We start from the raw sequence: 21648 nt of genomic DNA on the forward strand, positions 1-21648 counted from the left end.
CCCCTTTTTTAGGGCAAATATCCAAATTGATATACTGTAGCCTCAAATAATCTCTTGTGTTCAGTCTCTTATGTTGAAATTCATTGAATTGGTTCATTATTATTGAATGCAGTTTTAGGGGGTGTGTAATTGTGGGGCCCGTAGACCTCCCAAGCGGTTCTTAATCAAAATAAAAGTAGTGCTTTAAATTTCTCCTCTGTTAAATAATTATTCTTAAAAAGTTGAAGTCTACAGTGCCAACCTGCCCAATTTTGCCCTTATTGCATGGAATACAGTTTTAGGGGGACTGTAATTATGCGGCCCGTAGACCCCCAAGGTGGATCTTGATCAAAATAGAAATAACCGTTTTAGCTTTCTTGATAAAAATTACATAAGATTCGATTTTTGAATATTCTGTAAGTTCCTGGTACAATTCTACAGCGAACATGCAGAAACACACACGCACAGATAATCACCAGATTTTTGGGCTCAATCCATGTCGTCCTGATGGAAGGTTGCTATTGGTGGCTTTCTAAGGGATATTTGGCCACAGTGATATTCCCAGAGAATTGACTTTTAGGTCTCCAGAATTCTAACTCATGGCGCAAATATCCTTAAAATTTCTCTTAAGGATATCGCGTAAAATCAGGGGACGTATATCTTGATACGACACATAGCAATCTTCACCCCGAACAGCGTTTTCGTTTCGAGGGGGAAGAGTGGTGAGAATAGAAGGGGTAGCCGTTATCAAGGTTACCCTTCCTCCCGTACTATTACGAGGCTGCAAGATGGTACTCGTTCCTATTTCAGCAGCAATTGCGCACGGTGGTTTTTTTCCCTGTTACATAACGTTTTGATCATTATTGAGAGGAATTATCATGAAATCTCCAGCTGCTTCTGCCTCTGGAAAGTTGAGTATTTATTCTTTACAAGTTTATAATTTTTAGCTCCTGCTTCACTGTGAAATTAGTTTATTTAATGTGTTTTGGAGCTTGGGCGATCACAGGAGGTGCCATGGGCGTTGTCGTTCGTTATGCATGTGTTATTTAGCAGAACAACATTCCCGGTTGTAATAGCATTAATAAATTATGAAAGCTATTTAGGCACAATTATACTAGTAAAGTTATATATAATTATGCACATATTTCCTCTTCCTTATGTCGATCGTTTATGTTAGAGTTTACGCGTTTTAGGTAACCAAGATCTCACCCCGCTCTAGGCTACTTAACCTATGCGCTTTAGTATACTTTTATACATTATCCCCGGTTACCCTCATGTATCGGTTTATCAATTCAACAGGAGATGGTATATCTCCTAGAATTATTTACTGTATATAACTCGATACTCGTCTCCTATGGAGATTTAAGGGTAATTCCTCTTCCCCTCTGAGTGCCGCCATAGTCGAAAACCCTGTCTTAGTCTTGCCATAGAGTAGTGCAGTCAGGCTTGACTAGGCTAGTGTTTTCTGTCTCCCACCCTTGCCGGCGAGTATCCCGGTTTGGGTTTTCGACAGAACCTCTTGAGTATTCAGTCTTTTTGCCGGCGGCCGAGCAGCAGGGCGAGTAGTCACTCCCCTGCCAGCTTTGAGCTGTCGGCATAGGAGGCTAAGCCTCCCTAGGCCGCACTTGAAGTGGCAGTATGATGCCGCCACCTTCTCCCCTGCGGTCTAGAAGACTAGTCCTGTTTCGGCAGACCCTAGGCTGAAGAATAGATATTCTTCTGCTGCCTAGGATGGCGCCGATACTGAAACAAAGTTTCACCCTTGTGTGGAAGTGGCGGCAACCCTGCCTCCTTCTTCTACACTTGATACAGGTCCCTCTCTGTCCTTTAGCGATGGCCTAGCTATCGCAATCTTGTGGCCGTCGTCCTACAATCTCACCCCTTGCCGGGTAGATTGTGGTGCTGGCCAGGCTCCTACATAAGCAGCTGTATAGTCACTCAGTCTTTCCCTTATGGACGCAAGGCTCCGGGAAAGGTTGTGCCAGCTGTGTCGGCTGCCGGTGGGAGACCCCTCTGCTGTTGAGTGTTCTTCAGTCCTTCCTTGGACTGCCATCCACTTTCCTGAAACCGGCAGCGACCGGCAACAGATCTTGTGGCTGAATGGAAGCTTGAATGATGCATTCTCCCCTTCCATTTGAACCCTCATTCTGGAGGAAGGCAGTAAGGTTATGTACTTACACCTTTATTTATTGTAAATATACATTTTAACAAGGCAGCCCTTCTCTATGCTTTCTCTCTCTCTGTCATCTAGTGCCGCCAGGTACTAACGCAGCCGGCAGCATGTCGGCTGGCCCTGTGCCGTCAGGTACTTAACCAGCCGGCTGCATGCCGGCTGGACCTGTGCCGTTAGGTATTACCCAGCCGGCTACATGCCGGCAGGACTGTACCATCAGGTGCTAGCCTAGCCGGCAAGATACCAGCTGAACTACAGTATATGATTATACAGTAGCCAGTATATTTGCAGTATAGTATATACTGCAGACAGAAAACTATAGTATATATTATACAGTACAGTAGTTATTTTCCAACATACCTTGTGTATCTTTGCACAGTCTATTGTTGAGACCAATCCTATATTGAAAGAAAAGAATTCCTTCAATACACTGATTAGTAATCAGTTAATACTTACCCCACAATATTAAACAAATTAAGAAGGGTCAGTGGTAGTATACACTTATTCTATTCCCAGAGGTTAGAACCCTTCTCTTTTGAGTTTGCCCTGACAAAGCAAACTCTATTACTTTAATATTGAGGGAGGTCACAGCAATTGGCTGGACAGGAGACACAAGTATGTGTCTTTTCCTATTTCCCTTCTAGCTTACTATCCTAAGCTATAATGGTTAAAATATTAATATTAATATTTTGCATAAGATGTTTATCATGTGAGATAAACAACCGCATACTCATTTAATTTTCCTTTCTTTACAGGAGGAACCGCGGATGAAATGCGACGTGATCTTCTGTAACCATAGGTGTGGGGACTTCTATGGTCACAAAGCGTGCAGGTCTCATGCCCCCTGCACCATCACTACCGAAACCCTGCGGTACTGGGACCCCCAAGATTGGGACCTTGGTGACCGAAGGTTTCGACGACCCCAAATCAACGGAGTCGAGGGATGCTGCACGAGAAAAGCTGCGCAAATGGGTACGAGGGTTCTAGAAGAACTCTCCGGGACTATACCTACCTAATGACAGGATGCGTAGCTTGCTGTTTCCGAAGGCGGGTAGTGAAACTGTCATGCCCCAAGCACGACCTGGACCTCCCCGCGTCCAGATTGCTATCGAGACGGAGGTCAGTGAGGCGTTGCAAGGCATGGACATTCACCAGGAGGAAAGGATGTCTGAAGTGTCCATGGACACTGAAAAGGATGTACTGAAGGACGATCCCGAGGAGGAGTCTACTCTACCTCTGAAAGAAGATGAGGTTGACATCTTCCTCGACATCTGCTTTCACCCCTCCATGGAACAACATGAGCCAGACACTGGCCCATCTGACAGCTTTAATGGAGAACATTCGCAAGCAAGGCGAAGCACGTTAAGCGAAACTCGAGAGAGAGCTCCGCGAAGCTCGACTCACCGCCTCCTGAGGGTTATACAAGCAACCCAGAGTCCCAGACCTCCCACCCTGCTCTGAAACCAATCCCTGGAGGTATGCGGAGTTTATGCAGATTACTAACGGCAAACTCTAAATCTCGGAGAAGATGGGAGCCGTCCCCTTAGATGATATCCAGTTCTGGCCAAGCTTTAACGCTTACCCAGAATGCTTCATTCGACTGAAGCAGGAGCCAGCGTCAAAAGAGGAGACGGAACCGAAGGAGGTCATGGTTTTCGGCCATGACAAGGCACAGGCTCTCTTGTCGAGCAGTTTGAAGAAGGTGGGTTACACGAACTCGAAATTATCCGCCTTGAGCAAGGAGCACCCTACCTTTCTTGCTCCTGCTTCCATAGCCTTACCCTTTATGTCGAAGGCTTTTAAAGCTGTTGCCAAGGCAGTGGAGGCAGGCAAACCATGCCCTGCACTAAAGGAGTGTAGGCCTCTGTCGTTAGCCCTGCCCTTGGAGGATAAGGAATGGAAAAAAGTCCACCTAACCTTCTCAGTAGGGAAGTTGGAGGCAGATATCGCGGGACGATAGTTCAGCGAGAATCTCCCGAAACTGTCAGACTTTCTCTTGTGCAGGGAGCAAGAGATGAAGGAGAGACTGGCGACATCCTTGTCCCTACAGAACTGCATTGAGATGAGTGCAGGTCTGAGAAGCACCCCAGACATGCTCATGGTCATGGCCAAAATGCACATGGCCACCTTAGTAAAGGACTTGTGCGCCTTTATGAAGGCTAGGAGAGCCTGCAGGCAGTTCGTGTTTGCTGCAGCGACAATAAAACACGAACCCAGGAAACTGATATCTTCCAATATCTGGGGTAAAGACCTTTTCCCAAATGAAGTGGTCAAGGAGGTAGTTGATAGAGCCGCCACGGAGAATAGGAACCTTCTCCAGAAATGGGGCATTACACATTCGACAAACTGGCTGGTGCATGTGGGTAAGTGATATAGTGAGTTACTATATGCTTAATCAAGCAGATTAATTACGTTAATGCTTCAAAAGTCAAAGGTAAAAGATCCGGTTCGAAGGACCACTCATGTGGAGAATTTATATTTTTTATTTAAATGTTTGAGTGGGAACTTAGTCCAGGAAAGGCTCCCTACGTCAGTTACACAAAGATCATCAGGGGAGGATAATGAGCACTTACACTCGGGGCACAAACACCCTGCTAATAACTTTACTGACTCAGTTCCCTAACCGTCACTCTTAGATACTAAATGGGGAAATTTTTCTGTCCAGAGGCCGGAGAACTCCATACGGGAAAATAAAAGTAATGTGATGGCCTACTCTAGCTTTGTCAGGTATATAGTCATCTATACTCTTAGGCTCTGTTTCGACTCCGTCCCAGTGACCCCAGTGAGATGCTGGACAGGAATCTTACGTTAATGTAATTGGAGACAATAACAAAAATGGGAGCAGTGATGTAAAGTGAAGTATATATTTTAAAGATAAGGATCTTTACCTTCGAAGCAGATATTCAATAATAAGTTGCTCGCTAACACACCCTTTTTTAAGTTACTCCTTTCAAATATTGGGTATTCTGTCCCGTGATCAAATATTCATAATAGACACATTGAAATAAATGAGATAGTAAAAATACGAAGAAGGTTCAATTAACCTAATCTTGATTTATTTCACAAATTTACATTAAAATAAATGGACATCTGAACAACTCAAAACGTAACAAAAAAAAAATGCAAATTAAATAGAAATATGATTGATTAGACTTGTGGTCTTCTGCAATAATTAATAATCAGAATTGGGCTGGAAACGTGGCCCATGTGACCCAGAGGCTGTGCTAGTCTCAAAAGCAAAAAATAATATAGAAAAAATATATATTCAATCCCACCGCACACAGTCCGAACTATGTAATAGACTGATAACCTACTAAAGTTAAAATTAGTCTAAACTAAAAATGGGGTAAAACTAAGTGGCCATATTTTTATTACCTGCACTCCTTAGAATACTGTCCTTTGCCCTTAAATTCCTGTTGACCGGAACGTTGCACAAGTTGTCACTTTGCACTCTTGACTGGCTCACCCCAAGAATCCTCGTTTGTGGTAGCAGGGTTTTCCAGGTTCCACTCCTTCACTGTCTCCAGCCGGCAGGACTCCTGTGTAAGTCAAGTTTGGGAGGAGGGGTTGGGGTGAGCCAGAGGTGCACGGGTTTACTGACCAGGGCAGCCAGCCGGTTGACACTACGGCTTACGAACGAATAAGCTAGGTTAAGGTTGAGAGGGATCACCTCGCTTCACCTTCCCAAATAGGTGAGGGTCACAATGCGCAAAGTAACCCAGTTGAGGTGCCATATCGGGACTTGAAGACACAACAATATATTGTTGCAAGGAGTGCATAGGGGGCAGAATTTTGTACTTAATACTTAGAGGAATCTTGCTGCTCTAAGGAAGTTTACATATACAATGTATCCTACCTATTCTGGCTTGCTAAAATTTAATTAGTTAATGATCAATTAACAATGGGCTGGTGCGATGGGCATACATCTTAAAATTAACAAACCTTAATTGGTATTAAGAAATAAGAGATGCATTAAAGTTAGCTGCATTAGATATTATATTTAAATCAGTTTAGTAATTTATCTCGACCTACGTAGTTTAAGGAAAGGACCAACATACGCCGGGATAAGGCCCCTTGCTGTACGTATCTATGCTGTGACGTCACGAGCATGGCGTGCACTATTGTTAACAGATTTAGTAGATTTAAAATAGTTATCCCGATGTTTCGGTAAAGAAAACTTTATGTAGGAGAGAACGTTTAAGGGTTAGCTACAGTATTATTAGGAGAGATCTAAAAATACGAGTGAAAGAAGTGTGAAGAAAAATTCTTCATAAAAGCTGTAGAATACCTACATTTAATAATCAACACAAGCTTTTATTTCAAAGCAAGATTAATTTTCACTGCATTTTATTTCCCTCTTAATGACCAACTATTCATGCTGCAAACATATGTATTTTTTATGTGTAGTCTGTCAAGCTCAACAATCATTTTTATTTATATAATCATGCTATCAAACTAAGAAATATTATCAGTAAAGACTAAGGAAAATATTTAATGGACAATTTTTTTAAGAGGAAATACCTAGATGTCAGATTAAAGGAAGATTTTAATCCTAATTAAAGAAAAAGCTTTTAGTAAGTAATTTCACTGTGTATAATTCACTGTGTAAGGTAGAACAGCAAGTTTTATGGTAATCAAACTGCCTATGATATTTGTTTTCATATACATATTGCATCTTTGGTGTTGCATAGCTTATTGCCTTTTATGTTCGTTGATTGAGTCAGGGGCCAAGTGAAGGTACTTTATGGCCGTTAGTTCAGTAATTTGTTTTATATAGGTAGAGGTTCTTTTGACTTGCTATTATTTAGTTTTATTTGTTTGGTAGTCTTTCTGTTGAGGCAATACAGTATTCTCAGGTAAATGGAATCTTTAGCTTTTTAAGTCTTCTTACCATTTTAATGGGATAAGAGATGTTTCAAGTTTTCTATCGACTAGAGATTACCTGAGGAAAAGTTATTCATCGGATGTTTTAATTGCAAAATTTATTTCTGGCTATCTCCATGGTTTGCCACTAATCACATTCGGGACAATGTGGGAATCACCTCAATGTGTGTCAGGTAAGACTGCAGAAACGAAATTTATAAAATATATTTTTTTCAATGCTTACTCCAACATTTATTGTATTCCACCCTCCCTACTTCTTGTGGGATGACAACAAGATTCAAGGGAAAAAAATGGCACTCTCCAGCAGCCATGGTGTGTAGCAGGAGTTTTTGAAGTACAGTATAGATTTGGAGGGCTAATCGTACAAATCCACTAATAATTCTGTAATTTTTTGGTTTGCCAACTAAGCTGGCAGTTGCTTTTGCAAAATGTATAGCAGAATGAATGTTGAGTTAGTAATGCATTGAAATAAGATTGGTTCATACATCTCAGTTTTGCTCTTTTGATCAGTCGTGTCAATGGCTCAAAGGTATGTCATCTGGACAGAAGCCTCTTTTTACTACTTGACTAAGTCCCAGGCCACTCGGTTGTAATATGGAAGATGCTCTTGAGAACAATTAACAGTCTTAGTGCTAGGAGTTATTCATAGCTGGGAACATCTTCCAGTCCCAGAGAAATTATTCTCTACTTTAACTCAGGAGCCAAAGATGAGAGAAAAGAGCAAAGAAAAGGCAGGCCTAGAAGAGTCATTGTGTTAATTTGTAAACAGCTGTACACAGGTTGTTAAATTTCAGGATATGGTAATAGGTTAGCTGTTAGTAAATGAAGGAGAAATTAGAATGAAGAAAGCATTAATCAAAGAAAAAATCATAAGAAAAATGTAGTGAATCCTATTGCCCATTATATAGTATATGTAGCATTTGTAGATGGGGGACAGTGGTACTGTATCTCTCGTTTTCCCACTTCATTTAGCAGTGATAATATGAAGGATGAAGGTTTTCATGGCAGCAATGAAAATGCAGTTTTACTTTGGAATTTGTATATTTAGATTTGCAATTGAGAACATATAATTGAAAAACCTTATAAAGTTATATAAGAAATCTTTTAGCTGATACCTTTTCCTTTAGAGCCCATGCTAGTAAATTAAGGAATATTGCTAAGATGTTTTATTATAGCAGAGTTCTTTTTTTCCTAGGTACAATTCTTTTTAAGATCGGTGAGGGGCCTCATACATCTACCCTCCAAAAGGGAGATGGATGAACACACACACAAGGAATTAGAAGAGAAATGTAATGATGGAAAACCAGTAAAATATTTCCATAAATTTGGGTCATTACAGTGGGTATATAATAATGAATTAGCATGTCTTGGTGGTATCTCTCCTCTCCCTCCAGTTGTGGAGAAAATTTATGAAGCAGTGTCTAATCTTAGACGCACTCACCTCATGGAGTACAAAACATCTAGCTACAAAATACTTGGTCCAGATGTATATAGAAGGTTGAAATAGGGTATCTGTGTCACCTGAATATTTTTACAAATATAACTTGAGAAAGTTTTAAAATAGATGTAGAGGTAGCTAGCGACTTATATATTTATGGGCAGTTAATTAGTTTTAGTGGTCTTAAGAAGTTATTTTTCTTTAATACTGTCGTAGTTTGCAGATCAGTTATTTTATTAAATGTATGCTATACTCTGACAGTTTTGGAAAGATAAAGCATTTTACTGTCTCAGAGTCTCATCATAAGCTTTGCAGTTTTTATGCAACCTTGGTATCCCTAAAAACAAATTAATTTTTCAGATTAAAGAGTTGTGTATACCAACTCTTTTAACATATTTCTCGTGATTTATTTGATTATGTTGGGTGTCTTCGGCTTTGGGTACCCCGTTGCTTAATAAGTAGAGTACACAAACTTTTTTTATAAGGTTGTGTGTATATGGACACATTCAACATGTGGTTTTTTATTTTTTTTCTTTCTTTCTTTTTTTTTTTTTTTTTTTTTTTTTTTTTTTTCCTTGGTCATTTAGAAACGTATATTGACTTTGAATAAAGTACATATGAGTACATATAAGAATTTACTTAAACTCTTAAAAGATATGACCAAGTGCTAAGAAAATACTGTAGCTCGTAGGGTTATATCTGTGTATAACCCTTAGATTCTTAGAAATATCAGTGCAGAAAGTTAACAATGTCTTTTTTGTTAATGCAAGTACATTACAATATTACAAAATTAAACTTCAAATAGTCATAATTGGGCTTACTATTTGTAAAGTTGAGAAAATACAGTAATAAAGTTCAGAGAAGGAATCATATTTTCATTGAGCCCATAGGGTTATTCTAGCTAGTCTATGAAAAGGATTTTGAATAGCTGATCACCCAAAAGTCCCTAGCACCAATGAAACTGGCTCACTTTTGGGGAAAATTTTGTGAAATATACAACAAAGATATTTATATCTACAGTATAGGTGTTTAGATACACTCCAGTTATCTTTAGTATTTATATTAAACTGGTGTTCAAAATTATTAACTCATTATACAATCTACCACATTTGTTTGTACTTCATAAAGACCAGACAAAAGTGACAGTCAAAACCAGGTAAAAAATATGAAAACCAATTTGCCTTAAGCATAATCATAGGTTATGTTCATAAATGGACATATTGAAAAATGCCCTTGTCTTGATTTTAGCCATCCTTATAGAATTCATCTTGTTTTTCATTTTATTCAAGAGTTGCTTAGAACTTGATTCTATATTTTGTGGCCTTTGCAGTGATTTTTTAAATATTTTATCGCTAGTTATGAAACAATGATATAAGTAAAATTATATTTACTAATGTATGTTAGATAAACTGCTAAGGTTACTTTTGATACTTTAGAAATATCATATTACTTACCTTAGGGCTAGCTGGGCCGTGATCCGCTTGTCTTTTGCCTTTCTCCGTGTATTTAATCCTTCACAAAATTGAATATACTATTCTACATAGTAGCTAAGTCCTGTTTGTTTTGGTGTTTATTTTATTTTTTTTCTCTCATTTTCAGAGCTTTGCATATGGTTTAATGCTTTTACTTGCAACCTATTTTCATTTTGGCTTTTTAATTTCTAATTTTTTTCATGTCTTGTGGGTTGCTAGGTTTTGTCTGTGTGATTGTGTGCCTAACCATGCCAGTTTTATTCTTATTTTTTTTTATTTTCCTTTTTTGCTGTATTCTACTTAATCAGGATTTTAGTAGGCAGCATAAGTATGAGGTTTGCATGTTTCAAACAGTCTAAGGTAGTTTTGTGTTTTTATTTTACATTATTTGTAAATCCTATTGAAACTTCACTTAAAAGAATTAACCTTACCAGAGTCCAATTCCTTAGTTCATTTAATAACGTTTGGATTCAAGTATTTGTTGTTTGGTTACGAATGTCTGTGGAATTCCCTTAGTATAAAGATTAAATTCTCTTTACTCTGATAAACTATATGTGATAAAAGACGTAATGTCTATCCTTTCTGTGATATGAATGTCAGGTTTTGTTCTACATCATTGTTCATACCTGTATAACAAAGTAACAAGCTGACTATTTTAATGGCTGCATAGATTTTATATTTCAGATCTTTGATCTGCTTTTTTATTGTGTACAGGTGATAAAAACATTTTGTATATTCTAGAATACAGGCAATAAAATTTTAAGTATTTAATTGTCTACATTTTTTTCCTTTCAAAAGTCTTTACACTTTAGAGATATTAGTAAACTTCATGTTTATATCTGATTTAACAGAGCACTATTCAATTTGTATTTCATTTGAGCTTGTGAACATTTCAACTTTGAAAATTGTAAGTGTCTGTAATTTATCGTGTTTTTGTATTTTGCTAAAGTTTATTTATTTAGGAAAATGGACTGAACAATTTAATTGCTCATTGTAAATTCTGCACATAATCATATGTTCATGCATATAGTGTATATATTAATGAATGCTTGTCATTTGTTTTGCTTCAGTCATCTTGTAACATTTAAGGGTTGATTACTTGTTCTTGAGAATGAATTGCTCTTTATATTTAATGGAAAACCAAAATATCAATTTACTTTGGTTTTGCTAGCTGTATTGTGCAATATTAGCAGCATAGGATGATGCAAGGGAATAGTATTTTATATACATTTAAACCACATTATCCATTATTTTCCCAACTGCTGGTTTGACTGCGCTGTTGAATAATTGATACCAATAAAAATAGATAAGGTGAAGATTCATTTAACTGTGGGTGCTAAACTGGAAAAACTAGGCAGAATGTTTTGAACCCATGCTATTACATCACCATTTACCACAGTAGGCTTCCATATACTGTAGTTATATTTCATGTAAAGGGAATGTTAGCCCAAAGGCTAAAAGATTCCTATCATTTTCCCTCATCTAATTCCTTTTGTTCCTACATCTATATAAACCTTTCATCTTTTAATTGGGCAATGTCCTAAGTGGAGCTGGAATTCTCGTAGAAATCATTAGCAAGGTAGTTAACGACAGGTGGTTAGTATGGGAGAGGTAGCCCTGCCCCCCTGGTATCAAAGACTCATCACTTCTGTTTTCAGCCACAATAAGTACAGTCTTACTGTTGCATCCTATCCGAGTTTGTTTAATTTTTTCTCATACCTCTTAGTTTAAATGGTTGATATCGGCTTTGTGCTGATAATGGAACGAAGTGGGAATGCGAGTCTAGGTTGGACAGTGCATCAGTTGATGGCTACACCAGCAATGGATCCGCTTACTCTGCATTTATGGGCATAATTGTTCGCAATTATATCCTTATACGCATTGTAGATTATGACCTCCCATTTAGGCATAAATTGTTTTTGAAGATCGGGAAGGCTAAACCTTCTCCAGTATCATTCTTGACAACCCCCATAAAAATGCCGAAGAGACTGTTTAGTACTTTGTGCTCCTCGTCGAGGTAACCGTTTGCCGACGCTTTTGGGTATGGGGAGTATGCTTCTGGAATAGGTAGAGCTCAAATCTACATTTTGGAGTATTTTCAGGGTTGGTAGAGTGTGAGGTGATTGCCACATTTCAACATGGGGTGGAAGCTCCTCCTTGCCGACCACAGACAACTGACCTAAGGATGAAATGGTCTTCCCCGGGTCTTGAAGGTATGCCCTCGATGTCTTTTTGAGAGTGCGGGTAGCTAAGGCTACTTCACCCATGCTGTCCCCAGAGCCAGTGACCCCAATAGTGACACCAGTGGCTCAGTGGTGATCCTAATGCTGGAGTGTTAATAACCCGATTACCAGTGACCCAAGTGGTGATTCCTGAAATGTGACCTAAGCCGAGTAGTAGCTAAGTAGGCTGCTAAGAAGGTTTCCACCCCTTTGGAAGAGGGAGGACAGAGAATGTTCCCAGGGCCACTAAAACCTTTGACAGTGCCCCCCCCCCCCCCCCCAGTGTTGTAGTTTCTCTTGGTGAAACCCATGAGATTTCTTCCTTTGGGGGAGCTTTGTCATTGATGCTCATTCAGACCTTGATTTCTCTGTTTGTAGAGTGACCCAAGTGGTGATTTGCAAAGAGTACCTTAAGCCAAGTAGCAGCTGAATAGGTTTCCACCCTTGTGGGAGGAGAAATACCAAAGCTGAAGGGTGGTATAAGGCTCTGGGGCCTGTAAACATGTATGGATATTCCTGGTGCCTATACCTTGCATTTAGATTCAGTGTCATTGTTCTATGAAAGGCTGCTAAGAAGGTTTCCATCCCTGTGGAAGGGAAGTACCTAAGAGGAAGGGTATAGAAGGGTCCCGGGGCTAATAAACCTGTGTGTACATTCCCAGTGCCTTTCCCCTGCGATTGTATTCAGTACTTTCACCCCTGTTCCTGAGCCTGTGACCTGGGGCTTGTGGCTCTTTCCTTATCTGCAACCCCAGCTGCTTAGTCTATGTTACTAGGGCCAGTTAATGTGGTTGCAGCTTCCCATGTGACAGTGTCCTCCAGTGTTGTAGTGCCTGTTGGAGCAACCCATGAGGTTTCTGCCCTTGTGGGGGCTTTGTCATCGATATCCGGTCAGACCTCGACTTCTCTGTTTGCATAATCTGAGGAGAAAGTTGGCAAGTGACAAAAGCAAGTTTATTCCACTTCTCTTGTAACTCTTCTACATCACCTTCCTTCTCTTCCTCTTCCAAATTTGCTTCTGATGCTTTGTAGTATGCAATGTTAATTTTACATAAGAATAATTGGAAACGGGGCTAATAGACAGATTTTAACTGAATTAGCAGTACGCTTACTTTTCTAATATATTTGACATAAATGAGCACAGATTAAATAACTTCTTCAATTGAGTTTTGAATCAGTTTACTTGAACTAAGAACATCTTAAATAAGTCTATCTGTATTGAAGTTCTCGTAATTATTACAACAAAATTAACAGTTCAAAGTTAACCAAGATACTACCGCATGGAAGGGAACACAAAGGGGACATTGAATTTAAGTAATATAAAATCACATAATTTTACGAGTAAGAATGGCAGGACATGGCCATGTCTGGCCTACTTCTCAACTAGCTAATTAATTACATCCATCAGCTGCAGGACTTTTTATGGCATATATCATAGTGAGGTGGCATGTAAGGGCCCCCCTTGGTCTCTAGGTGGTAGACAGGATGACACAAGGTCCAACCACCATTGCAACACCCGTCTGCCATACCCTTCTCTGACTGGTACCTGTGGGAACACAAAGAGCTCAGCTTGTTTTTTTTTTTCAGGTGTTAAGCGCTTTGATGGCACCAGTCGTTTGCTAACAGATTTTCTCAGGATTGGGGTGGCAGGGTCACAGGTCACGAACCTTGTGCCCTGCTTCCTAACGATTTTTGTTAATGTTAATGGCATTTATTTAAACTCCCTTATGCACTCTGACCCTTCTTGGAAGAAGAAGAAGTCAAAGAAATTCAAGAAGGCAAGTTATACTCACAAGAAAAAAGCTCTTGACATCACCATCTATCTGTCAGGGGGGGGGGGGGGGGTGGACAACACCAGGATGGTCCTTGGCTCCAGGTACTTGAGACAATGCAGAGGGCTAAGATTTTAACCCTGTACCACAACTCTATGCCACGGCTACCCGGTGCTGTGGCCCAGGTCCTTACTGTAACCCTGTAGGCAGGTGGGAAAGACGTGCATACTGTAGTTCCATTTCTATCTTCTGTCAGCCACTTGTTGAAAGGACATGGGTGCTCTTCTTCACCTTTCCTACCTGAATTATGGACTGCCGCTGCTCATCTCTGAGTAGGGTACTTCTGTATCCCGTGTAGAAAAAAAGGCAAATAGTAACTTGGTTACTGGCAGAGTAACCTATGTGGTTTCTCCTCTTTGGGTGCCCCATCTTTGATGATCACTTAAACCTTGATTTCTCTGCTTGCAGAACCTGAGGAGGTTGGTAGGAGAGAGAAGCGAGTTTGCTTTTTCTTTCCCTGCTCTTTTTTCTCATCCTCTCCTCCTTCAGATTCTAAATCGGATGCTTCTGATAAAATGATTTCTAGGAAGGCCGGTTATTCTGTAATCACAAGAATAGGGCTCTTGACCACACCACCTCTCCTTTTGGGAGGGGTTGGATGATACCCGGGTGTTCCCCACCCTGGGACTGGGACTGCAACTCTTTGTCACAGACTCCCTGCAACTGTGTCCCGGGTTGTCCTGGCTACCTAGTGTAGCTAGGTGGACAGTGGTGCCCTGCCCTGAGCATGTCTGTATATACCTTTTGTCAGTAATATGCTGGAAGAGCTTCGGCACTCTCCTTCATCTTCCTACCTGGAACATGGACTATTTACTATTCCCTCCTCTAAAACGGGGTACTGATGTAACCCGTGTAGAGAAAAGGGTACCTACTGTTGTGGCTCATGGAGAGCAACCTATGTACTGTATTTTCACTGTTTGTGGGATCTTCATCGTCAGTGGTCACTCAGACCTTAATTTCTCTGCTTGCAGAGCCTGACAAAGGGGTTGGCAAGAGGAAAGAGTTTGTTCATCTTCCTTTTCGTCCTACTCGTTTTCTTCTTCCAGCTCTTTATTTTTGTCCTGCTTGTCTTCCTCTTCTGATTTGGTTTCTGATGTTGTTTTGTAATGATATTAAAGAAGTTCATTAAGACCAGTTTTAGTCACAAAAGTAGGGCTCTTGACAAAACCACCTCTCTTTCGTGTGGAAGTGGTTGGTGGGTAACACTTGGATCATCCCTGGCACTGTGCCAAAGTACACTATTGAACATACATGTTATAGGGCTACTGCAATAATCAGACCACTGGTTGGTGCTCTGTATGGCCTAAGTGACCAATTTGTCTTTTGAAATTAGTATTTGCAAGAATTGCTGTAACAAATGTCTCAACATCTGCAAGTTTGAGCATTGGATTCCTTAGCCTTGAAAATATTGACAAAAACATTTTTAATGGCACTCATTTTGTAAAACCCAAGATGGTAACCACTCGGGGTAAATAAAAATATTGTTTTTCTGATTACTGGTAGTTGTATTATAAGGTTTCCAGAAATGTCGGAATTTTCATACCTTCCACAAAAATTCAGCGCTAGGTAAAATCCAAACATAGCTTAACAATTTCCTCTCAAGATGTATTATAATGGGAATGTTTTGTTCTACCTTTTTGTTTGTAGGAAGTGGCTATATATCAGATATCTGTGTAAATAAATCAGTTAATCCCAACCCGCATTTCCATCCAAACCATTACCAGCTAAGTTTCAAACATTCTTAATTAAGAATAATAGCCATAAATTGTAACAAGCCATCAAAAACATCTTATATACCCACACCTCACCTCTTTTCTGATTATTTTTGAGGTTATCGTTACCATTATCATCATAAACACTGTAATTTAGCAAGACCACTGAGTCATATTTCTGGCTGTGAGATGGATTTGTTTTAGAATGAAAAGTGAACCACAGAGGAAGGTAATCTTGAAGAAGTTCAACATGAGTAGCATTACTTTACTTACTTTTACTTTTACTTTGATGGCTGTTTTTCCGGTCCCATACAGCAGGGGAACCTCACTCTGTACAGAACCTCCACTTCGTTTACCTTGTTCGTTCAGAGTGTTTAATGTTTCATAGTGCGTATTGTTCATTTACTGTTAAATCGTCACTGTTGTACGATTGTTTAAATAGGAAAGTCTTCAGTTTCCTTTTGAAAGCCTTAATGTCTTCAAATAATTTAAATGTTTCGTGGGAGCTTATTATATAGTCTCGTGGCCACATATTTAAAGCCTCTGGAGCCTAAAGTAGACATACTGTATATCTTGGTTCCAACAGTTTGAAGCCATCTGTAAATATTCTCGTGTTGACACGATTTGTTGGCTGCGTAATATGTAGCAATTCTCTTAAGTATTTTGGACGACCGGTTCTGATGACTTGGTGGGTTATTGTACACATTTTAAATTCAATTCTCGCTTTAATCGGCAGCCAGTGTAAATCACTTAGCATAGGGGTGATCCTTTCTCTAGGTGGGACACCTTTTATCAGTCTTGCTCCTCTGTTTATTGTTTTGTAATTTCCTAAGTTGCACTTTTGGTAAATGGTAATAGATAGAGTTGCAGTAGTCAATCCTGGCAATAACAGTTTATCACAAGTTTCTTTACAGAATATTCGTCCAGGTACTTTTTTAACGCAATATTTCTTAGATGATAACAAGCAGTTTTCATTACATTATTTATTTGGGCATTTACACGGGTTACAGTCAAGAAATACACCTAGATCTCATTATTTATGTTCATTTGAATATCACCCAAGTTTCTCACACTGTTTCTCTTATCCACCACCATGAATTCAGTTTTGCTCTCATTTAATTTTAGTTGTTTAAATGTTATCCATTCTCTAACACTATTAATTATTCAGTTTAGAGTTTCAAACTTTCAGTAGTGTCATCTATATCATTTATGGTGAAGTAAAATTTTGTGTCATCCACAAATAGTTTGAACTTCACGCAATGCCTTTGTAGTACTGTATTTTCGATAGACCAATCGTATAAATGCAGAATAAGATTGGGCCAAGTACACTGCCCTGGGTAACCCCTCTGTTTAAGGGTTCATATGATGAATAAGAGTTTCCAATGTATACACAGTAATTTCCACCAAATAAGTAGTCTTTTAAGTATTCGAAGGCTTGATCTTCAACGTCAATGGACCGTAGATAATTTAGTAGCAATTCATGCACAACTGTATCAAAAGCAGCACTGAGATCGAGCAATATTAAAATGCCACATTTATTTTCATCCTTCATTTCACGCATATCATTTACAACAAAGGAGATGGCTGTCTTCTTAGAGTATAGTTTTCTGTAAGCAGATTGGTTGTCAGGCAGAGCTTCTATTACTTTTAAGTGACAGACTAATTGTTCAAGAATTACATATTCAAGCACATTTGAAACAAAGGATAGATTCGAAATAGAACTATATGAGGTTAATTCCTGATAGTCCAGTGCATTTTTCAGAACTGGTGTGCCTATAGCCATTTTCTCAGATTTAGGAAACTTTTGCTATTCTCATTATTATTTCAGCTAGACTAGGAAAGTTTCTCTTTCCAATTACTTTTGATATTGGCATAGGATCGATCGCACAGTTTGTTTTCTTTGCTCTCTTGATAATTCTGGTGATGTCATCTTGTGTTATGTTGTTAAATCGTATTAATTTTGTCTGTGTGCCTGGTGTATCATTAATCTGATGTTAAGATATTTTCAATTGTGTTTTTAAAGAATACTAGAAAATTATTTGCTATTTCCTGGTCACTGTATCCATCAGGTAGCTTCTTTTCTTTTACATTTCCCATTATACCATTTAGGATTCGTCTTTAAACCATAGAGTTGAACATTTATCATGGTAGACGTCACCTTCACACTACTTGGAGTTGATTTCCTGACGGCACCTGACATTCTGGTAATCAATACCCCTATAACCGTCATTACTCCCAAGGTCAGCAGCAAGCTGCATGCCAGGACCCGAAATTTCTTGTCTCAGGAATTTACTGAAGTATTCAAGGACGACCTCCAACATTACCTCACTTCCCCTACAAAACACCACAGCAAACATCATATTGTCACAGAAGGACCCCTACTGTACACATTTCAGGCGACTGGTTCCAAACAATTTAGCCCACGCAAAGTAATTATTTCAGGAAATGGAACAGGCCGGGATCTGCTAGAAAGCCTCCAGTCCATGGACATCTCCCCACAACATGTTGTCATGTAGGCATATTTGCAACATCCCTATATAATGAGATAAAGGTGTTTTTTTTTGTTTTTTTGCCAGCTCCAGGTACTCTATCAAGGGAAGTGGATTCTATTTTACGACCTTTCAAATCCAAATTGGTACATTTTCTGGAGTTTGCCATTATACAACAGGTGATAAAGTAGTTCAGGACAAGCAAAGTTGTATTATATTGTATCAGTGAACTGCAAGATGATGTTTGTGCCCCCTTATCAGCCTTAAAGGTGTAGTTTTCAGATCTATGACCTATATGGTTGGAGTGAATAAGGAAGTTGAGATAGAACCATTCTTCTCAAGCAACTTCTTCTAGGAGGAGTGCATTCCACACTTATGTATGCTGCATTGAACTGCATGGAAATGGGTGTTTTTTCCATCCCCTTTAGTTTATCTATTTTAGGTTTCAAAGATAGTCCATATAAGATTATTAAGATTAAAGGAAGGTTCATTTTGATCAGTACAAGTGAAGAAATGGGTTAATTACTACAGTATAACTAGTTTGGATAATATTGTAGAACTTTGCATTCCCTTTTTTATTAAAAGAATATGTCCTCACAACATTATTTTTAGAGTACTTTCTTCAGCAGTACACATACTAGTTTGACTGGAAGATCTTTTTGTGAGGTATAACTATATTTTTTCTAAACTTGTCTGGAAAAGAAGCTGTCTATATCAGCTATTAAAGGGTTTATTTCATGCATCACATTATACTCAAACATTTAGAATTGGATTTGTCAGTGTCTGGTATTATTGCAGATATATTTTATTATTAAAAAGCTCCAGTCGTCAGAAGTTTTTTAGATTCTAGATGTAATTTTCCTATTTTCAAGAAGTTCAGATTTGGAACCTTTGGAAAATGTTTCTATTAATGATATCACAGCATAAAATTTTTCTTTTGACATCACTACAGTTGTGGTAGGCTAATGGAAACATCACTGCCTGGCATTCTGCCAGACACTGATTCGAGACCCGCTCAAACTCGATGGTTTCTTTAATGTCTGCAACCTCACCATTCTTGCGAGCAAAGGATGGGTGATTTGGGGAGCCTATAGGTCTACCTCCTGAGACTCCAGTAGCCATTGCCAGGCCCTCCCTGGTCCTATCTTTTTTGCAGAGGAGGCTTGGGTGCTAATCATACTGTACGTAGGTATGGTCAGTCTCTAGGGCATTGTCACTGTTTCTTGCCTCTGCCATTCATGAGCTTTTTTTTATAAGGTAGGTTTTGAAGGACATAAGAGGATCTTATCACTTTTGCGTACTTTCAGAGCTAAAAATAGTTTTATAACAAAAAGTTTATCTTTAAGAATCTTGGTTCTCTTATTAAGACTACTGGGGATGTGGTTTAATAAAAGTTATGTTTCTTTTTGTTTTATGAAGTGAAAAATTTAAGTACTCTAGAAAGTGTTTAGAAACACAATCTGGAGCATCTGATTATAACCTTAGTTGTAATGGTTTGGAACTAATGTGCCAGACCAAGAGGTGTAAGGCTATAATTGATTATTTTTTTAGAACAAAATTCCCTATCTTTTTCCCTCCTAACCCATTTCCATCAGAGTGCGAGAGTTAGCAATACAAACACCAGGGAAGGTTCATAGAAATAAATGGAATTTTATATCAAAATATGTTATTTCTATACTTACCTGATGTTCATATGCATACCTATATTGCTCTCACCGACTAATGATGTTAACAGGATAGGATATTAGTTTTGATTTTGAGACTGAATGAGATTATCATTGGTTACCTGATTTTGCGTTGGTGAGAAAGGGAAGGAAACAGGAAATTTGCAGTCATTTGGGGATAACGTGGATATGGAGCCAGCTTCAAAGACAAAACATCAAGTGAGTATAGAAATAAAGTTTTTTTTTTTTTATATATTAAATTCCATTTCCTTGGCTTTTCAGAGGAAAAAGTCTGGTCAGAAATCTTTTTTTACGAGCAGGATTAGATGACCCAAAGTCAAGCCCATATCTGGATGGGATTTGTTTCCAGGATTTCTTATCCCATTGGGGTCAAATAAGTACACACTCTTGGCTAGTAACCTTTATATAAAAGTTACAGGTTATGATTTCTTGAGACAAGCCCCCACCCTATCATTGGCACCAGTCCAGGTTAACTCCCATACAAGGGGCTTAGAGAAGTATTAAATAGACATTAGGTTGATGATCAATGTGTGGTGTAAAACCTACAAGGCTTCTAGAGCCAGCTTTTTCTTGCCCTTAAAGCCTCTGAACTTTTGAGACCCATCATCAACCTCAGCTAGTTTAATCATTATCTACAATTAGCACCATCATATTTAGATAGTGGCCTCTGAATACTGCTCATCTAGAAGGATAACTTCCTAATATCTACAGTGTTTGCAAGTCCTAATCTATCATGATGCTTTTTAGGTCCAAGGTAAGAAATATCAATGCAAGGGACTGTCTTTTAGGCTGGGAACAAAGTTTTTACCAGTCTTAACAGTTGCGCCATAAGAGAGATATCAGATTGTTGATTGTTGGCTGCTTCACATTAGGAACTTAGCAGTCACCAAAATTCCTCCTTAGTCTGTCTTAAAATCTTGATTGTCTCCTTAATTGGAACAATGATCAGGCCGAGTATTAAGTAGTTCAGTTTACCTGAGGATGTGCCTGGAAAAAGTATTCCAGATAGTTTGCTACACAGTGAAACAGACCATAGTCGAGTGATGGTATATTCATGAGACAGGTGAATGACATAGACTTCTGCGGACGGAAAGGTAACGTCCTTCTGAGCAGGTGACTGACCGACCGCAGACTCGTGAGATCGGCTGGGCATTTTTGTTTCTTTACGTTAACATTCTGGTAAATGTAAAAGCCCAAGTTTAACATAAAATAATGAATAATGCATGAGAGGAAAGAGCAGAGGATGTTACATGACAAAATAAACAGCAATTATGTTACGTTAACAGGAATATATATACAAGAGTAAAAGGAGAGCTGAATTGACAATGAAGCGTTGTAAGACGTTCTTACAAGTACTCCCCCCCCCCAAGATAATTATTAAAAGAACTTTTAATGATTGTATGAGAGAAAAAAATGGATTATCACAATAGAAAAATTGAATGAATATTGAACGTTGAAATGTAAATTAGTCTCTGTAGCGAGATGGGGGTTGCAGGCGACCTTGTCGTCGGAACACTAGTGTTAGTGGGCCGCTATCTGCTACTTGTTAGTTTTCATTTCGCAAGTGCAGGATGCCACCCTGGTGGCGGAGCCCAAGGGGTTCGACTGCTGTTTGCGGTCTTTTTGGATTGCGTTTGGTCGGTTTCACTGTGGCTTTTTTTAGTTTGTTTTGGGGAGCCACTCGTGGGTGCCGCCCTTGCTGTTCATGAAGGTCGTCAGCGTTATCGGTGTATGCAGCTCTCAATCTATCCACGGTTAACCA

The 21648-nt window shown here is 39.0% G+C and overlaps 1 protein-coding gene across 3 annotated transcripts in view; it reads left to right on the forward strand.

The window, feature by feature from the left end:
* The window catches only part of LOC137627716 (uncharacterized), a 252300-nt gene that overhangs the window by 200716 nt on the left and 29936 nt on the right, over positions 1-21648 (forward strand). The window contains exon 8 of one of the 3 annotated variants that reach the window (XM_068358972.1): positions 8232-8984. The exons of the other annotated variants lie outside the window; for them this stretch is intronic. Within the exon in view, the coding sequence (XP_068215073.1) occupies positions 8232-8543 (312 nt within the window). The 3' untranslated portion in view covers positions 8544-8984. Of the gene's footprint in view, positions 1-8231; positions 8985-21648 lie in introns of those variants that run through there. 3 annotated transcript variants of the gene reach the window in all.

This window comes from Palaemon carinicauda, chromosome 35, assembly GCF_036898095.1.
Source record: "Palaemon carinicauda isolate YSFRI2023 chromosome 35, ASM3689809v2, whole genome shotgun sequence".
Lineage (NCBI taxonomy): Eukaryota > Metazoa > Arthropoda > Malacostraca > Decapoda > Palaemonidae > Palaemon > Palaemon carinicauda.